At 45.5% G+C, this 20,205-nt stretch overlaps 1 protein-coding gene across 1 annotated transcript in view; it reads left to right on the forward strand.

Moving 5' to 3' along the window:
• LOC119160842 (luciferin 4-monooxygenase) overlaps positions 1-20,205 on the forward strand; it is a 148,461-nt gene that overhangs the window by 95,663 nt on the left and 32,593 nt on the right. Inside the window, exons 6-7 of the mRNA XM_037413097.2 lie at positions 9,576-9,744; positions 12,161-12,332. Of these exons, the coding sequence (XP_037268994.1) occupies positions 9,576-9,744; positions 12,161-12,332 (341 nt within the window). The remainder of the gene's footprint in view (positions 1-9,575; positions 9,745-12,160; positions 12,333-20,205) is intronic.

The following is a 20,205-nucleotide window of genomic DNA, read 5'->3' on the forward strand; positions in this document are numbered from 1 at the left end:
GTGTCTGTGGCTATTACAAAGAAAAAAAGGAGTTCCTTCATACACGTACACAACAATGAGACTAAAATAAAGAAAGTTAAGCCACATAATTATCTAGGAGTGATATTCACTGATGTTATTAGGTGGAACCACCTCAGAGATATGGTCACCGAAAAAGGCAGTAGAGCTCTATGGAGTCTAAGACGTAAGCAACGTAGCGAAACTCCTCAAATAAAAACCTTGGTATATACGACCCCTTATTCAATATGCCAAATTAGTGTGGGACCTTTACACGACAATAAATCGGCACAAACTGCAACAAGTCCAACGTCTAGCAGCTAGGTTCATTCCTAACAAATATCGTGGTTGGCACTCCTCTACTAAACTGTGCAGAAATGCAAATCTTCCTACCTTATAATCAAGAACAGCAATGCAAAGAATAAAGTTAATTCTCCTAATACTACAAAACAAGCTTAAGATTTACAGGTTACAATTTTTCATATTATCACCAAATCTACGTTTCAGGCAAAGGCACAATATGTTAATTGAAGCGCCACTTACACGAATGTCTTCTTTAAGGCATAGCTATTTCCTTTGAGTAATAAAGAATAGAACATGCTGTCTGAATCCCTGGTTCCCTCTTCTTCTCTTACTGCATTCTTAAACGTGCTCCATACATTTGCATATTCAGGTCATTCGGCGGTTTTGAACACTAATCATTAACGTCACGCTGTGGACGCAACGAATGAACGTGTGTGTTTTTGTTTTCTGTTTTCACTCTTAGCATCTTAGAATTGAAGTAAGCAGCTCTTTTGAAATCATGTTCACATTTACGTCACAAGAATGTTTCTTACTGAACTGTATATGATTGTTCATTCATTCCGGTGTTAATACAATTAACTTTTTGGGTTAATTGTATTACTAAGAAAGACAGCTGCTTATTGCTAATTTATCAACAACCATCCTCTTTCTGTCGCAAACATAGCTGATACTGAAAGCGATAGTATAGCCATCAGCACCTTTAGCTCGAAGGCTCCAATGCGTGGTCTTAGTTCGCTTGGACTGACGCCAGCGCCGTCAAGCGTTGAAAATGATATGCTTGCTGCAGCTCACAATAGTGGAGCGCGCGTCGCTTTCACTCACGGAGGAAGGAAAAGGTAAGGAGAGGCCCTGACGTCACTCGTTGTGAAGCCGCGATGAAGCCGGAAGTCGGCCATATTGAGTAGGCAAATTCTCCTCTCTTGTTTACATATGAATGCGAAGCAGAAGGCGCGACTCCCTCTCCGGCTCGGAAAGCACGTGGGCAGCGCAGCGCGTGTGTCGTGATGATCCGAAACTAATGGAACTGGGCTCATCACTCAGAGCCAGCGGGACACCTCCAGCGAAATTGCTTCGTCCGAGTAATAACAAAGAGTAACAGCTCGCTGACAACAAAGCAACTACGAAAGAACGCGCGCTAGATGCACTGACAACGGCGAGTGCTTTCACGTCAATTATTCAGCAACTGTACAGACAACACGATCGGTCGTGCGCCTTCTACAGTTGCATTCCGCCACGCGACTGACGCAGCGTCCTGCCACTGTGTCCGTGTTCCACGTGAAACTCACCTGCGTCAGCATTCTGCGACCGTGGTGACTTTGAGCACGGTGCTAGTGACAGTTGAACGTGGTTGCTGTTACGTTGAGATTACATGCAATGCTGGTGGAGTGTGTACCAAGCGGAACCGAAAAGGTGTTTTAATACGCACATGCAAGTTGTTACTGTACACACACAACACGAAACTACGTATGTGCACATGGTCCTCACGGCGTCTTGCTGGGCTCAACAGCGTCGTCCATTGTCACAAGCAGGAGCACTGCTCAACCGTCACTGACCTGCAAAGCGTTCGTCGTCATTGAGCTTCGTCATGGTGCCCAACGCCATTTCGCTGAACACTAACTGCTTCATCCGCGTCATCCGCCGCACGACACATGGATATACACTTGTTCTACGCACTGTTGAAACCCCGTGATGGACAAAGAGATTTGTAAACGTTGCTAAGAGTAATGTAACAGCCAGACGAACACTGCGTAACCAATAACGCGGCGCAGAGCACAGATATTGTCCGCCACGGCTCAGCACGAGACCTGGGGAGGCACACATTCCGCCGCCAGCCGCGGCCGCTCACTGCTAGACCAGCTTCACTGCGCAACACGTAACCATAACAACGTCGCCATTGTGCCTACTGAATATGGCCGCCATGATGTCGTTTCCGCCACACTTTTTACGCCCTGCGCCGGCTGGGCATGCCCTCTCCTTACCTTTTTCCTTCCTCCGTGCTTTCACTAGTACAATTCTGTTTCCAGTCTGCCTGGCTGGCGGGTTGAATGCACTCACTTGGCAACCCGCTTTTGCCCTGTTTCGTTCCTGGCTATTTTATCACTGATTAATATGTGGGGTTTAACGTCCCAAAACCAGAGCTTTGTTATCGCGCGCACCCATGGCGTTCATTGTGGTATGCTTATCTCGACTATGAACTATTGCGTGCAACAGCTGACGCACCTTTAGAGTTAGAATTTGCAGCTACTGCTCAAAACATTTACCTGTATAAAAAAGCAGAGCACGGAACACGTTCACGGCGTTTGTAAAAGTTGCTCAATAAATAAAACTCAAATGCGGTGGTGTTCTTCATCTTCTGATTATATCATTTTAGACAGCGTGAATTGAAGTGATCTCGCAATGTAGAGTGTGCCTTCGTGTTCTGTTTACGCTGCACGGAAGATGTGGTATTGGAGCGCAATTTTTGCGCAGTTCTGAGAAAGAAAGACGTGAGAAAAAAACGCAAACAAATCAGCTTTCGTGCGAATATTTATCGCATAAAAGCTTGAATTACCATCTAATCAAATAGAATACTGACTCTAAGTAAAAAGACAAATGCCGATTCAAAGTGGAATATACCAGATAGCAACTATATGAATGTGCACATACAATAACTAGTCGCTCTTCAGATATTCCTGATGAGGGTACCCAAATACTATTGCGTCAAGCCATGACAATTCAAAAGTCTATATTGTTGAAAAAAAAGCCTTCAACAAGTGTACCTATTTCTGATACTTGAACATAGATTTAATGGCAACATGAGCAAAGCATGTTAATGCGTGCTTTCTACCTACGCGATTTGCTCGCAATAAATGTTTTTACCACTACCATCATGTGATTTCGAAGTACCTTTCGTTAGAATACATATACATATATTTATTGCAAGGTCCTGCGATTTTATGGGACGTGCAAAAGGTCCCACCTAGTTTTGAGAAAACCCGTGTTCAGTATTTCATTCAAACTATTTCTCCGTTAAAAATATTAGGCATGGTCGCGAATGTTAGGCATGGTGCGGAAGCGTGTCATGTCAGGAAAACAGACAAATTGTTGCGGTTTACATACGAAGTTTATTGCAGGAACCTGTGTTCTTTTTAAAAGTTTGAAAGCCAATCACACTCGCAGACACGGCACACAGAGTGGCTGTTGCACAGATATCAAAAACAGTCATAATGGCAGCTAAGGGTAGCCAAGCCATGTATATTTATCACTAGCTCTGTAATGAAATGTAGCAAAAACGCTTTTATAGCTATACTTTTTATTGTAGCACACTTGCAATTTCGTATATAGGAAAACGTAGAAATAGGAGCGCATTTTTTTTCCTTCGTTATCGCTGCAGGTGAGTTGCAAAAGCACAATTACTTATTCTTTATTTACCCTCAAAGCCGAGAGCATTATCATTATATAAATGAAAGGCGAACAAAAATGAAACAGTATACAGCGAGTTAAAAACAACAATGATCCATGTGCCAAAAAACTGGTACTTGTGTAAAGATAGATGTGCCCTCAAGAAAATTATGCTTTTTACCGCTTTATTGGGATGGAGGGCAATTGAACTCGTCTGCAGCACACGCTAGAAAAACTTCAGGTTAGACAACAATAACATCAACTTCATAGCGATAACCAAAACGATGAAACATATTATGGAGTGATAAAATAATGGGTCATGAAGAACAGTGTCGTGGTATATTTGGTATAATTATGAAACAAATTCGTTCAAGAGCACAAACTTGCCGCAGCAGCTGTGAATTTGAAGTCTTAAGGTGCGTAAGCAGTCACACGCAATGGTTCATTGTCGAGATAAGTATACGACAATGAATGCCATGGGCTCGCGCGATGACGTAGCCATGAGTGAAATGCGGTGACAACGAGATGCCGAGTGAGTGCAGTCGACCAGCTGGTCAGGCAGGTTACAAACACAAATTCGCTAGTGAAACCGGCGCGCACTCCACCTATTATTAATTGCAGCAAGCATAACATTTTTAACGCTTTACGGTGCTGACTTCAGTCCAGCTGAGCCGAGACCACGCATCGGAGCGTTCGAGTTAAAGGTGCTGATGGCTGTACGTACGGTACAGCTATGAAGCTATCTTTTGCACATTTCTCTCCGTAGACCTATATGAGTTGTGTATTTATTCACCCTACTACAACCTGCCATCAATGTTGTAGGCCCCTGTGCTCAGTCCCACCGTAGTGGTCTAGTGGCTAAGGTATTTGGCTGCTGACCCGCAGGTCGCGGGTTCGAATCCCGGCTGCAGTGGCTGCACATACGATGGAGGCAGGAATGTTGTAGGCCCGTGTGCTCAGATTTGGGTGCACGTTAAAAAACTCCAGGTGGTCGAAATTTCAGGAGCCCTCCACTACGGCGTCTCCCATAATCATAGGGTGGTTTTGGGACGGTGAACCCAACATATCAATATCAATTTTCAACCGTGTGCTCAGATTTGGGTGCACGGTAAAGAACCCCAGGTGGTCGAAATTTACGGAGCCCGCCACTATGGCGTCTCTCATAATCATATGGTGTATTTGGTACGTTAAACCACACATATCAATCAATATCAATCATTACAACCTGTCATCGGAAGGTCGTCCCGGTATTGGGCTACAAAGTGCGGAGCACATTAGGAGCTCGAGCTAACGTATGCTGTACAATACTGTCACCGTGCTTTGTGATCGTTTGCTGTCGTTGGCCGTAACGATGACAAAAGCATGTATAGCACAACTAGCTATCTATAGTATATTCATCAACAGCAATGGAGTGACGAAGGGTAGAGAGGTTGAGGAGGAGCAATCTGAGTGTGAAGTAAAGGTGAAAGATGAAGAGAAGGGTGAGGTGGAATAGAGAGTCGCATGCTCTCATCTTCTCACCACTTGGTGTCACGCAGGGGAAACCATGTGTAGAATAGCCATGGCTAGCCAACGGGGTATAGAGTAGTGAGGATGGGGAGGTTTGGATAAGAGGAAGGGAGAGTATGAAGCGTAGTCAACCTAGGCTTGCTTTTGTGCAGGAAGAGCCATGAACCCCATACCTATGTATAGCATGTAGGAAGGAGAACTCAAAAGAGGCAGTAAGGGCGTATAAGCGCGCAGGCCAGTCCATGTAAAGCGTAGCCATATACGGTAAGCTGCAGTAAAGGGGTGGAAATAGAATGCGAGGATGTAGATATAGAAAAGGAAGAGGGGGTAATAAACATAGCATTGCCCTGTATAGCACAGTAGAGAAAGAGGGCGAAAAAAAAGAAGGGGGGTGAGGAGGAGGGGTAGCCTGTAGATCGAAAGTAAAAGTTTTCTTTTTCCGCCGTGTACATCAAGCGGGCTGCGTATTTCGAACGCAATTGCGTGCTTGCCCGTAAATGGGAGCGTTTTGAAATGACAGAAGAATGCCTGCTCCACATTTCTTACATATTTCACGTTGAGTGCAACAGCATACTTTTTTCCGCAGCACTAGTGTGATTGCAACTACTTTATTTCTGTAATTTATGTTCTATGGAAAACCAATTCTTATGTGCAAACAACTAGTGAAACGAACAAAAATCACGTCGTGGGCGCCTTTACTCGAATGCTGGTACGTCATTGAAGAATGTAATTTGCAATGTTTTAGTTCACACGGGTGAGCAACCTCTTGATGTGGAGGGCCAAGTTTACATGAAACCACTACATTGTGAGCTGCACGGCGAATCGCAGCGGGAGGTTACTTTACACGCAAATAGAAAAAAACTTGTTAATTCAAAATACTATATAAAACTGCAATAAATATGTTTATTTTCTGCACATATGTAATTAGGTTGAAATTTACAAACATAAAGTGGAAGCGAAACGCTTTTCCCTAGCCCTTCAATACGACATCTCTCATAAATATGTGGTGATTTCAAGACGTGAAACCCCACATATCTGTCAATGAGTGAATTTTTACGGGATACTGGGTGCTATATGCATCAAACATAAGTTACTCACTGAAACCTAGAATATCATTCTTCAGATTCATGTCGACCTCTCGTGGAACCACCACTTGGCGATGCTGATGTAGCAAGGGTGTGACACTGTGAGCCCGTGGCCTTGAGTTTTTTTTTTTTTTCATGACATACAGAGCACCAATTGAGCACTTGCATGCCCGTTCCCAACTTCAGACTGAAAAGCCAACCCCCCCTTCCCCCACCCTCTAAAAAATTCTGCCTACGTCCTTGGTTTGCGATAACCATGGTGAGGAGAGTACTGGGGTTATGTCTGCCGTGTAGCTAGCTGCCTGTAACTGTAGTTAGCCGTAGCGTTCGTGCGACAGCGGTATTATTCGGCTTTAGCTGAAAGAGAGGATAGCGAGAAACTGAGCCAACCAAGGTAAAAAAATTAAAAACGTTTTTTTTTTCGTTTTCTTCACAAAAAAAGAAACTTCGGTGTATCACGTCTCAATCGCATTCCTGCCATGCGGTCAAGCCTATTGTCCATGATGTGTAGCATTCCGTTTAGGCAGGCTCTCGGGCAATAGCGAAACTATAGAAGTTCCTGGCTGTTTCCTGGATGGGCCAGGATTTCACAAACAAGCAGCTTATAAATTGAATTTGGGGTCTACCACGCCGAACTTGTGCAATTTGATTCGGTGGCCGTTAAGCACGTTGTGCTCAGCAAGTACACTCCTTTGTCATTAGAACTTGCAGAAGTAGGTTTTATGTTGCAGCAGGCTCTCTAAAATGTTATTTGCTTTCTACACGTACAAAGCAGGACAATAAGCGCGAAGTACGGAGTCAAACCCTTCTACGCGCTTTTTCTTCAGGCAGCCTGTCTTTTGGGCACGAAAAAGCGCATATGCCAGCCATTGAGCTCTTAAAACTCACTTCCACAAAAAAATGTTCGAACAGTTTATCATGTTGTATTTTTCATGGTTTGTGTGGCGATGTCCCAAAACTCCTGACATGTAGTCGGCGTGTTTCAAGTGATTCATTCCGTGATTTCTACAAAAAAATCAATTCTTGTCAAAACGTTGCAGGCGGACAGCTGTCCAACGCTGCGACAACAGAATTCATGAAATGGCACCTCCAAGCTTAAAAACTAACGAGTAACGTGACACTGTACGTTCACTTTATTATTGTAACGTAGGTACGTTACCCGTGACAGTTCTAAAATGTTAACGAGTACGTTAGTAAGTTACCAAAAACAGTACGCGTTACCGCCAGTACTGGTGCAGATGTTTGTAAAGCAAAAACGACGCTTCCATGTCGAACATAACATTAGGAAAAACATTTTAATGGCACATCAAGTAAAATGTACCTCAAATGTCCATATTGAAGTGACTTGCTTAGAAACGACAAAAGTGATTGTGACATGAGCGTGATTTCCAACAGGCTTTAAAGCACTCACACAAATGATGCATGCTCATGTGGTAGACACCAAAAGGTAGCTGTGAGGCCATCCTACAGTGCTGCGTAATTGTGCCTAGACGCGTGATTCTGGAGTAATGTGTTTTAAAAGTACAATAAACGTGACACTCAAACTGGCTAGGTAAGGCCGACATAATGATGGATTGCGAGTTACCAAACTGAACCACATAAACGAAACTATAGCGATGCTCTATGGCACCCCCCACACGCCCCACGTAACTGTTGTCCAGTCCTTGCACCTGTAGCGCAAACTCATTGTACCTGTAAACGTGCACATTGAAATGAGACACTGCGAAAAATTCGCACGTCGGATTCTAAGCGTGATGCTCCCGGGTAACGGCACCTAATTACGTACTGCGCGTATGCTGTGCCACCAAAGCAAAATTACGGGCCAAAACGCCACTCGTAAATGTTCCTCCATCACCTGTACAGTAAATCTTTGCTACTCTAAAACGTTCACTCTAAAACATTATAACTTTAAAAAGGACAAACAAAGACGCAAACTACGGGATTGAAACTTAGTCGCGTGGTGGTAGGGGATGCTGCGCCACTGAACCAGAAGAAGCAAATTATGTGTCATACCAGCCAACTCTCGCGAATTTGGAGTTATTCTCTCCATCGAATGGCCACAGCCGCAAAATTTAGGATAGGTTGCTCCAACTCCTCCGTGAAAATATGAATAAATGAAGCATCTTGAAAAGTTTCTCGACATGTTTTATCGCGTGTACAAAGCTTTTTAAGCTGCAAACAATTATCCTCATCACGCAGGCACAACCGCAAAAGTATGCTATAGGTAAGCCGGACACCTCCGTGAAAAGACGGTTATATAAAGAATTTCGAAAACGCTCTCGCTATGTTTTAGCGCGTTTGCAAAACTTCTTAAGCCACGCTTGTAGTAATACGTACAGTGGCCTTGTGCGGAAAAGCAATCTAAGATCGTCAAGGGGGTGCTAGTGGGTGTGGTTGACGGCAGATTTTACCCATAAAAAATCCCACTTGCAAAAATCCAAAACTAAGGAGCACCAGCATGACCACTGACGTGTAGAGACTCTAGTGGTAATAGTTTAATAGTTCAGAGCTGCTAACGTCGCTGCAACCTGAACAAACCACAAAAACACATGTCAGTTTTCACAATATGCATCTCGGGAATTTCGAGGTTGGGAGGCTGTCAGGTATGAATTATGAATAATGGCGCAAAAGCTGTGTGTAGTGTTGTCTTGTCATGACTTCTCTATTCTATCACTGTTTACACGCTTACCTTTTTGTATCACATTGCTGTCAACAATCCCAGCATTATCTAAGCAGCCTATCATGTTGTTCACAGTGCCACTATAACCCGTGTCACTTGGGAGCCAGCATAGACGTCCAACTGGACTTTTGCAGACAGGTAGCACCACCTGTCGGAGACAGTTTTAGGTAGTACCATGTGAGACTCCCTTGATCCAATAATTAAAATTTTCTTTTAAAATATTCGGTTTGTGGCCAGTCCCGAAGCGTGTGTACGCCATGAAAGGACCGACTCCACTTTTGTTTTCTTACTGTGTGGTTGAGGTGTACACCGAAAACTGCAGCAGGTAAGCAGTTTGGAGGGCGATGCGCTCAAGGCGCCATTATGCTATCGCGACCTTATCTTCGAGGCAAAGCTAAAGCAATCTCGAAATTTTTAATTACCTCTTTTCTGTTAAACTTTCGAATATCGAGGGTTGCGACGGAGACCAGAACCTTTGGGCACTTCCCTTGGCTACGGGCCTGTATTAGATGCTTACCTTTTAGTGAATGGCCGTTGTCGTTTCAGCTGCAGTATGAGCCAAATTTGTGTTTGTTTCGTACTCACAAGCGCTTTTTTTTGCATTCTGTCTTATTACACAGGTCGGAGACATCTATGTTCACTGTAATTGATGCTTACATTGGCATGCTGCCGTTCTCTCATCCATTGGGGTTCTGTGTGTTTTGCACCATGCTTGCCTTCGGGGCCAAGACAGTGGCATTGCCCACACTGGGCATCGAGCGCTTGCTCATGACAGCACAGAAGCACGAGGTAAAGTGCAAGAATCGTCCTTCGTGCTCTTTCTTCTGATATAGCCTAGGCGCTGCTGTCAGCACTCTGTTGATTACAAAGTGAGGCTGTTGTAGAGGGCCGTAATAGGTCATTTCAAGCTAAACGGTAGGGTTGTTGTGTTGATTATTTTATGTATCTCAAAATGCTTCACCAATGTGTGTATAAAGAAGGCGTCAGTAAAGCTAGTAATGAAATATAAAAAAACAAATCAACAATACAGTGGCTAATAAACTTGCATATTTCAGGAACTACAGTATTACTTTTAAGTGCATTCGTAGGTAATTGGTTTATAATTTTTAATTAAACAAAAGAACACACACGCGCGCGCAGGTTGCACTTGCTAGATAGATGCATAGTTTACTGGACGTTATTTTTTATTTGATTGTGAATGAACTGGTCTTGTCACTTTGCTGAATATCATTTCGTTAGAACAACCTAAATGACGTATGTATGTAAACTAACTGGATAGTGCAAAACGCCTCCACAGTTCCGATAACTGAACTATAAGTGGCCACTATACATGTTTTACATAATCACTGATGTTACGCGTCATTCACCAGTAAAAACATATATGGCAATGTTGGACATAAAGTGCATTTGACACTGCATTATCGGTGCTAAATACAGAAAATGCAGTTAGCTTAATAGAAATAACGTACGTTTTCCCTGTTTCTTCTAGTGAATACGTACTGTACAGTATTCACGGATCGAAACAGGACACTCGGAGCGTGTGGCAGACGGTATATGTGCCACCGCTCATGGGTGCGCGTAGAACCGATGTGCTGCATTGCGGTATAAAGCGAGGGGAAGAACACCTACGGAGAAGAATTACTCTTTATGGTCGCCAAAATGTCGGCCTGTAGTTCACCGTGTGTACACTGCAAGCGTGGCGCTGCAAGACTCACGCACATTAGCATGTCGACCACAGTAGCTCGCCACTGCGCACCACTTTTATTGCAGCGCCAGCAGACGCCCTTCTCTTTCTGCGTGCTTAGGCGATACGGTACGCGTACTGTGCAAGTAAAACAGAAGACTCAGTTAGGAGATTGCGCCTTGCGTGCGTTCGTATACCTGATAAACATCTGAATAAAACATTGAAAGTTTTTTCATGCTTTCTGTCCCTACAAGAAAATGAATGAAATGCACGCTTGTCTTCATGCAACATGGAAATAATATCATGTATTAATGTCACTAGGGCACATTGTGGCCTAATATTGAATAAATATGGTACAAGCTTGCTCGTTCTTCCATGGCTGGCGCCTTGCGAAAAAATCGCCTCACACAATTGCCGCAATATTGGCTGCTCGGAGCACAACAACAAAATACTAAGTGATCGTTTCAATGCTGCAGGGCCGTGGCGGCTGCTTTTCCTTTTCGTCACGACAAAAAGCGTCGTCTGCTTAATTGATATCCACCGTACGCTGAATTAGGGCTGCATGCATGAGAAAGCGTGAGGGCCTTGCACCACTACATTGACAGTGGGCGTTTTGTGACCTAAATACCGACTCTTCAGCGACCAGAAGAAGTAACCCTGCTCTGAAGGTGTTCTTTCCCTCACTCTATATCACCATGCAGCACCCCCATTCCGCCCCGCCGCGGTGATCTAGTGGTTAAGGTACTCGGCTGCTGAACCACAGGACGTGGGATCGAATCCCGGCTATGGCGGCTGCAATTCCGATGGAGGCAGAAATATTGTAGGCCCATGTGCTCAGATTTGGGTGCATGTTAAAGAACCCCATGTAGTCGAACGTTCCGGAGCCCTTCACTACGGCGCCTCTCATAATCTAATGGTGGTTTGAGGACATTAAATCCCACATATCAATCAATCAACACCCTCATTCCGCAAATGCCCACGAGTGGCGGCACATGCACGGGTGGCCACGCGCTACGAGTGCCCTGTTTCAATTCGTTAGTATTGTACATACAACATTGAAGTTTGCCTAGAGGCACCATTCCTCCAAATATTAGTGAACGTAAAATTTTACAAAATTCATGCAAGATAACGCCATTAGTGAACGACCTTTGAGACAAATAGAATTTCGACTCAGAAATTTGGGGAAACTGCAAAAGAAACCTGCGATACGGCATTTGGAATTAAATCGCGAATAGTGAACATCAAATGCCGTGCACCATTCTTATAAAAAACTTTGGGGGGGGGGGAGATGTCATTCCCCTGGTCTGACCTGCTGCCCGGACCTGTATTTATTAGACCAGAAGCAATGCCTCGTCATCTTAGTTTTCGCATGCAAAATTGTAGGCTTCCACACAATGTGCGTATATGCGCTGCTTTTAAGCACAATGCGGCAAACAGGCAGGCAGGCCAGAGTTGTGTTCGAACTTGACTGTAAATATTTAGCTGGTCGCAGATCAATGTCCACACATATTCTTATTTCAGAATTCTATGCTGTTGTTGTACCCGACTTATATTCGCTACCTCATTGAGGCGCCAATACCGGAGAAGCTGGACTTAAGTGGTGTGCGGGCTATCCTTATCGGTGGCAGCACTACCCCCATGATGTACCTGAAGAAGCTGTCGAAGATATTCCCGCGTGCAAATGTAGTCTGTGGTGAGTATGATGATTGAAATCGCCGCTTCTAGCCGTTTCTGTGGCTTGAATTTGCACATTGTATACACGTGCACAAGCGTTCTACCTTTGTTTATATTGTCATGGGGTCGTTACATTGACGAAAAAGCAGACTACGTTGAAAATTGAACTGTTTATTCGGGCGAACCTGTACCCGGTAAGCGGAAAGTCGGATAACAGTAGCAAACTTGCACTGATAGCGATGAATTGCGTCAGCCGTCAATAAACTAAGAAGCGGCGAAGCGCGTCGGCATTTATTCAATTGCCATTGGATGTTTTAGCGTTATCGCTAGTGGCGACGTAGGTTCCAGAATAATCTGAAATGTCCATGAAGTGGGCGTAGTCTTAGCGAAACGATCTACTACAGCCTCAAAGCTTTTCGAACATCGTAGGCGCGGTGTCCCAAGGTGGTCGAAATTTTTGGAGCCCTCCACTACGGCGTCTCTCATATTCATATGGTGGTTTTGGGACGTTAAACCACACATATCATCATCATCATCACAGATAGCGACGAATTCAGCGTCGGCCATCAATAAACTGAGAAGTGGCGAAGAACGTCGGCATTTACACACTTGTCATGCAATGTTCTAGCGTTATCGGTAGCAGTGACGTAGGTTCCAGAGTAATCTGAAATGTTCACGAAGTGGGCGTAGTTTTAGCAAAATGATCTACTACAGCATTGAAGCATTTCGAACATCGTAGGCACGGCTTGTGCTGAAAGTAGTGTAACGGGGTGATAACAAAACTTTTGGAAAGGAACGTGGCAATATAAATCCAAAAAAGAATCCGAAGTATGTGCAGCGGCTCTGTCGCTTTCTATTTGCGCGAATGCCAACTTTTGCTATTGATTTTCACAACACGAACAGATTTACTTTATACAAAAATTTGCTTCTCTTCACGTGGCATCCAGCCCTAACCTCATAACAGGTGGCCAGATATCTGCCGTACGCCAGATATGCGCCGTACCTAAGTGAATTCTTCGTCCTGATGGGAAGTATTAATCATGGAGGTTTATGCAGGATGTTCTGAGTTTGGCAAAGCACGAAATTTTTTCCGAATTCTTGAAGCACTGCTTTTTTAACAAAGTAGCACTATCACAAAATAAAATAGAGCCAGCAAAACTCAACCTTCTACCCACTCCCTCTTTTCCCTTGAAGCAGAGCTCTCTCAGCTGCGTAGCAACTGTTGCTACAGAAGGAAGTGGAAAGTTGGCTGCATGGTGTCCGTCTTCTCTTGTCGTAGCTGCTGCTTGTTCAGTGATGGATACCAGCACCTTTCGATACGTTGCGACGACTAGACTTTATTTACAGGAACTGATTCACAAATTTACAACACTCTTTACCGTCAGAACCATCGCATGTTACCTCGGTAGAGCCGATAGTGCAGAGCACTGTTTGCTGCGACCAGAACGACCATAAGGAAACGGGAGCCAGGTTTTAACCCCTGCATTGCCCCTCTCAATTCTCCTCACGGTCAACCAAAGCAATTTAGTACGTTTATTGGAACGACTAAATGCACTTGTTGCAGTCCTCTTCTCTCTCTCTCTTATTCAAGCACTCGATCTCTCGGTCGCAGAGAGAAAGACGAAAGGACCGGCCTGCACACGACGTTCTGTGAACTGCGCGAATGCACTCGATGATGGTGCCTTTCAGCCGTGGACTCGTGCCATCACTGCGAGATGACTACGCTCTCCTGCGTGACAGCCGCCTCGTGGACTCATATCAAAATGGATGGGCGTCGATACACCAGATGTCTTCACGTCGCCCATCGGCACTCCGCTGGTCGGCGACCACCTAGCTGGTTGCTAAAAGTGGCGATCTGCTGCTGTCTCCTTGCTAGAATGGGCGTCGTTATGGCGGGCTTATTGTTTCCCGAGAATCAACTCCTTGCAAAGCCCACCCTTTTGTGGCAAAGAAGACTCACCCCCCTTGCCTGTGACACCAGACTTTACACGCACTTCCCAAGATTTGTGCAAGTGTTCAAATGCAGATACGCTAATAACAACATTAAGGGATGACGCCGAAATTCCCCAAGCACTGCGGCCGCACTTCGTCGTTCCTTGAACGCCAGAGGCGTTTCTGCAACACGCGCAGTATTCTCTCTGCTGAATTCTCAGGACCCCATCGAACGGGCGCCACAACAAAGCAAACAAGAAAAATAAATACGACACGAGGTCACTGAGTACGCAAGTGCAATCGATAAAGCAGGCAGTCCTATGCATTCAACAGAAAAACACTTCCCCGAAACATACAAATCCTTACCCACATGGTGCTGTTATGTTTAACACCAGATACCCTAACTCCCGTATGCTTATGCAAACACAAGAAAAAATACATTTCACTGAGACACCCACACAATTCAACGCATGTCTATTCAAGTGTCTCCAGCTTCGTGCACGTCACTCTTAACTAAACGACCCCTGAGGCACCACTACCATTTCCCGAGCGACCAATGCCGCTTTCGCTAAACATTGTTAACGGGACCACCGCAAGCTTAGCCTTCACTGTACCATCGAACGCAGATGTTAAGTTAAGAGTGTTTTACGGCTTCACTATCTCCGGTGGGATCACGCTATTCCGCAATACAGTGATCTCCGCCCCTGTGTATAGAACCGCTTCGATATGCCTATCCTTACAATTGAGTGACACGACTGTAAGGTGACTGCGCGCTACCACCGGTTCTCCCATTGAAACGTGCGCCACTAAGCTCTCGCTCTCAGCGCCCGGAATCCCTTCAGTCGGCTGTTTCTGGCGCTGACGGCAATTCTATTTTTGGTGCCCTGCACTATCGCAACTGTAGCATGCCCTGGAGTTATGTTTTTCTTCTGCCCCTAAGCTTTCTCTGGCACTGCGACTCGTAGCTGTCTTATTCTGAACTCCAGCCTTGCTCACGCCTTCCGATTCCGCTGGCTTTTGATTCGTTTGTCTCACAGCGCTGTTCGCACCATGGCCTGCCCCAAACATTCGCAGCAACACGGATATCTCTACGGCGCTGATCCACTTTCTCCCTTCTTGGAGTGCCACATACCGCAAGGCCTCCTCCAAAAATTTTTTTGATTGGTCGGCAACCAAAAGCTTGACCAGGCCCTTGAATGTCGACACCCCCATTGCCTCCAGGTAAAAGTGGAGGTTGCTCTTTATGCATGTCGAAAATGGTCTCCACCCTCCGTTCTCGCACTTCCCTGACTCCAAGTATCTTTTCATATATTTCTATGCCGAAAGTGTCAGCTCGTCATGCACTGTTTGCTCTATTACTTGGTAATCTTTATGTTCTGTATAGCTTAGCCACGTGGACAAAAATGGGACTCTCTCCACTACCAACGGGAAAACCAAAAGTCTCCAAAGCTCTCCCGGTGTCTCGTACGCCTCTAGGGCACCCTTCACGGACTAAAACCACACCGGCGCTTCAGTCTGTGTTGTAAATTGGGGTCCCCTGTGAGAACTTTCGAGTAGCGGCTCAGTTCGCTACATGGATGCCGCCTGCCCATCTCAGGTCCACTCTACCGAGGGCTTCTACCCATCATCTGCGATAGTCTCTCTATCTCCAACCGCAAGTCCTGCAGTCTACAGTCCAGCGTGAGATTTTTGAAGCGGTCATCTTTCTGGCTCTCCCGCGCACTCCCCTCTCCCGGTTTCGCCGCACCACTCTCGTCCCCCGACTCACGACGCATGGCCTGCGCTTGCCTGTCCGGGTTTAAGTGGAAAACCTCACGTCCATAGGACACCTTACGTCTCAAGAAAGGCAGCGGCACCCCTGAGATGTAAGAACACCAAAGGCCTCATCACTTGTGAAGCTGCTGCTCGATGTCCTCTCGGCTTGCCTGACGTCAGACGCTCGACTTCGCCCGATGTCGCCTGGGTTGTCACTGGACCAATGATTTGAAGATTACAGTGGCTGGACCGGTGACTTCTTCGGGCCGATGGTTGCCGCACCACAGCCTCCTCAGCTTGGTGGCTTGCTTCTTCGTTGGACTAGCCATTATCTTGGCGTTCGTCTTTCGTGTCCTACGCAACACGACAAACTCCTTGGTACCCAGAGCATTCCTCGTCGTCATTGTCTCGATCTTGTCTGACTGCACCAGTAAAACTCAGCCGTCTACTCGCTCCATCTGTTTCCTTGAGCAGAGCTCTCTCAGCTGTGTAGCGGCTGTTGCTATAGAAGGGAGTGGAAGGATGGTTGCATGGTGTCCGTCTTTTCTTTTTGTTGCTGCTGCTGCTTGTTCAGGGATGGAGACCAGCACATTTCAACACGTTGCAACAACTCGACTTTATGTACAGGAACTTCTGTAGAAATTTACTAGACTCTTCACCGTCGAAACCGTCGCATGTTGTCTCGGCAGAGCCGATAGTGCAGAGCCCTGTTTGCTACGACCAGAACGACCATGAGGAAACGCGGGCCAGGTTGTAACCCCTCGGTTGCCCCTCTCAATTCTCCTGACGGCCGACCAAGACAGTTCCGTCTGTTTATTGGACAGAATAAAAACACTTGTTGATGTCCTCTCCTCTCGCTCTCTTATTCAAGCACTTGACCTCTCGGTCTCAGAGAGAGAGACGAAAGGACCGGCCTGCACACGACGTTACGTGAACTGCGCGAACGCCATCGATGGTGGTGCCGTTCGGCCGTGGGCCCTTGCCACCACTGCAATATTTCTACGCTGTCCTGCGTCACAGCCGTCTCACGAACTGAAATCAATATGGCTGGGTGTAGATACACCGGATGTCTTCACGTCGCCCACCAGCACTCAGCTGGCCGGCGACCACCTAGCTGGTTGCTAAAAGCTGCGACCAACCACGGTCTTCTTACTAGAACGGGCGTCCTCATGGTGGGGCTATCGTTTCCCAAGAACCACCTCCTTGAAAAGCGCACCATTTTGTGACAAAGAAGACTCACTGCCTTGGCCTGCGACGCCAGACCTCACAGAGCCTTCAGCGCACGGCTTTCAATTCGTTAGGATGGGACGCAGAGAAGCTTTTTAACAGCACCGCAGTTATAAAGCTTCTATGAGACACATCGTTATGGTTTCGGTACAGCCATTATAGAAGATTAAAGTTCGGTTCACAACCGAATTGTCGAAAATATATCATATGATGGCAATATGTTTATTCTTTTAGAGGGCCGATGTATCCCCATTTGCTAGAAAAAAAGAATGTAATATACTAAAATGCAACTGCAAAAAAGAAAACACCATGCTTAATGGTAAACCAAGACTGTTTCTGGTTTGCTTTACGGCACGTGTGCCTCAGGAGCACAGAAACAATGGCGTTCGTAACCAAGGTGGGCACGCGACATCTCAGAAGCATGCTAGGCGAGATAGGAGGGTCATTCACAGCAGCAGAGCTTGCAGCGTTGCCTGCAGTGGAGTGCAGTCATGATAATAATACGCGTTTTTGTCAAGTGGGTTGGTGAAATGAGTGAATAGTCACCCAGTAGCTGAACCAAGTACCGAATAAAGGCCAAATCTACAACGTACAAAACACTAGAAAATACTTTCTAATCGAAGTACTTATAACTATTTGCAAAAAACGCAGAAATGGAATAGCCTCAATGAACTGTACGCGGAGGGCGAAGTTAAGGGGATGGGAGGGGGTCCGCTGTTTAGATGGCTTTAACATGATGGAGCTACCTGCGTTACGTCTCAACTCAATGCAAAAGAACGTTCTTACAGGAAAGCTGATGGCTAGTCTATGTTCTTCTTTGCAGCTGGCGTTATGCGTGTTTGAAAACCTCTGTGAAGCTTTGCTTCCTGCTAGTGGTGGCTCATGACGCTTGCTTTTCCTCCAAAGATGCTCATGCTTAACGGTTCGACTACACGTGTTGGCAGAGACAACGCCACTTCGTACATCTTCTCTCATGGACATGAAGATCCAGTGGTGCAAGTTTTGCCCTAAATAATACCCAATTTGCATTACACATGTACAGCGCCATTTTCAATTCGCATGTCTTCGCATCGTCGCTGCACTACCTTAGGACATCACCGACAACGTACCTCGCTAGTTCCGTGCTCCCCTTCATCACAGCATAGTACAACCTGAAATGACAATCCTGCAACCCCTCCACTTTACAACCAAGGAGTAGCAACATGGCTATCACAAAACTTAGAAAGGATGTCAGTTATAGATGATTGTTGAAATGAAAGACAGCCACCCTTTTGTACTGTTGAGTAACGATTTTAACCGTCATCACCGATTGTTGTAGCGCCATGAAACGGTGCTTCCATGTGAAATGCGAAGAGAACATGCATAAGAAATCACGTCAATTCATGTGCCGGGGAATGAATGAAAGCTTGTTTGTTGTTTCGGAACGCGTGTGGCTTGTACTTGCTTAGCCGGTCAAACATGTCAGCAGCAAGAACAACATTGTAAACCAAAACAAGACTTTTTTTCGTCTGTTCGACGGGGGGGGTGGAGTTCGCTTCTCCTGCACACACTTCCCCCTCAAAATTTCACTTGGCTCTGCTGCGTTTATTTTTTTTCTTTTGTAATTGGCATTGCCTGCAATATGTTTATGGAGCGGGCTGAATATTGGTGTTCTAGTGGCTACGGTACTCGGCTGCTGACTCGCAGCTCGCGGGATTGAATCCCAGCGGCGGCGGCTCCATTTCTGATGGAGGCGGAAATGCTGTGGGCCCGTGTGCTCAGAGTTGGGTGCACAGTAAAGAACTCTTGGTGGTCAAAATTTTCAAATCCCTCTTCTACGTCGTCTCTCATATTCACATAGTGGTTTGGGGACGTTTAACACCACATACCAATTAATCGGATTTCTTTTTCATACCTCACAATAAAGACCGTACTCGCCTAGCTCGGCCTGTTTTTGGACACGAGAAAGCACCTCTTGACACCACGAAACGCTACTAGCAACAACATATATATTTCCAAAGAGATAGATGAATAAATCTAATCTCCAGTCACGAATTTCAGCACGTGGAATCATTCAGATGGATACGTGACTATAGAACTCTACCTAAACGTTATCATATGCAGATAATAATACTGTGCATCACCACTTACGCAAAAAGCGCCAATCCTTATGTGGCAATGTGAAATGAACGATCCAGCAGTACCTCTAGTTCACCACAAAAGTGCAACATCCATGGCAAGCACAACAGTCACACAGACTGAGTCAGTAACCGACTGGCTTTATTGTATTATCAGCCTTTGGATGCTGTCAGTGCTCCGCATCAATGCCTCCTTTCGTGAGCACATGACATTGGTGGTCGTCTCGCTAGAATAAAAGACACAGGTAAACCCATTCAATGACTGCTTACGACCTAATTCCCTTGAAATACACTAACATTCAGGAGATAGCAATTGCTGAACTTATTTGCCTACTTCCTTTAGTTTTTCCACTTTTTTTACGGCCTTTCGGATAGCTCATGTGGCTCAAACATTTCAAAGTGGCGTAGACGACGTTACGCGTGCACTCCCACTCGTCTTTGTCTACGCTCAACTCAATTCTTTTGTGAGCCAAAGATCATGAAGCGCTCGTTAGCCTGCGCTTTAACCTAGTGGGTAGGCGTCACTTATAGTTTCAAAGCCTTCAACTTACATTGCGAAACTATTCAATTCAATTCAATTTTATTTCATCCGAAGGATGAGGGCGGGCTCGGGAGAAAAGTGACGTTTTGTCACTTGAGGAAAACCCGAGCCTCCCTAATACATGGCAAGCAACGTGAACATGGGTAAAGAAACATAAGTCATGAACATATAGGCAACGAACATAGGCCATGAGATGTTTGGCGCAGTACAAGTCGGAAGATGCACGTACAGTAATGCTATGTACAGAGACTAATATGCGTAAGTAGTTTCTTTCAGCACAAATTCCGAAGTACAATGCAAATAATGACGGAATACAAAAT

This window comes from Rhipicephalus microplus, chromosome X (genome assembly GCF_043290135.1).
Source record: "Rhipicephalus microplus isolate Deutch F79 chromosome X, USDA_Rmic, whole genome shotgun sequence".
NCBI classification, from domain to species: Eukaryota; Metazoa; Arthropoda; class Arachnida; order Ixodida; family Ixodidae; genus Rhipicephalus; species Rhipicephalus microplus.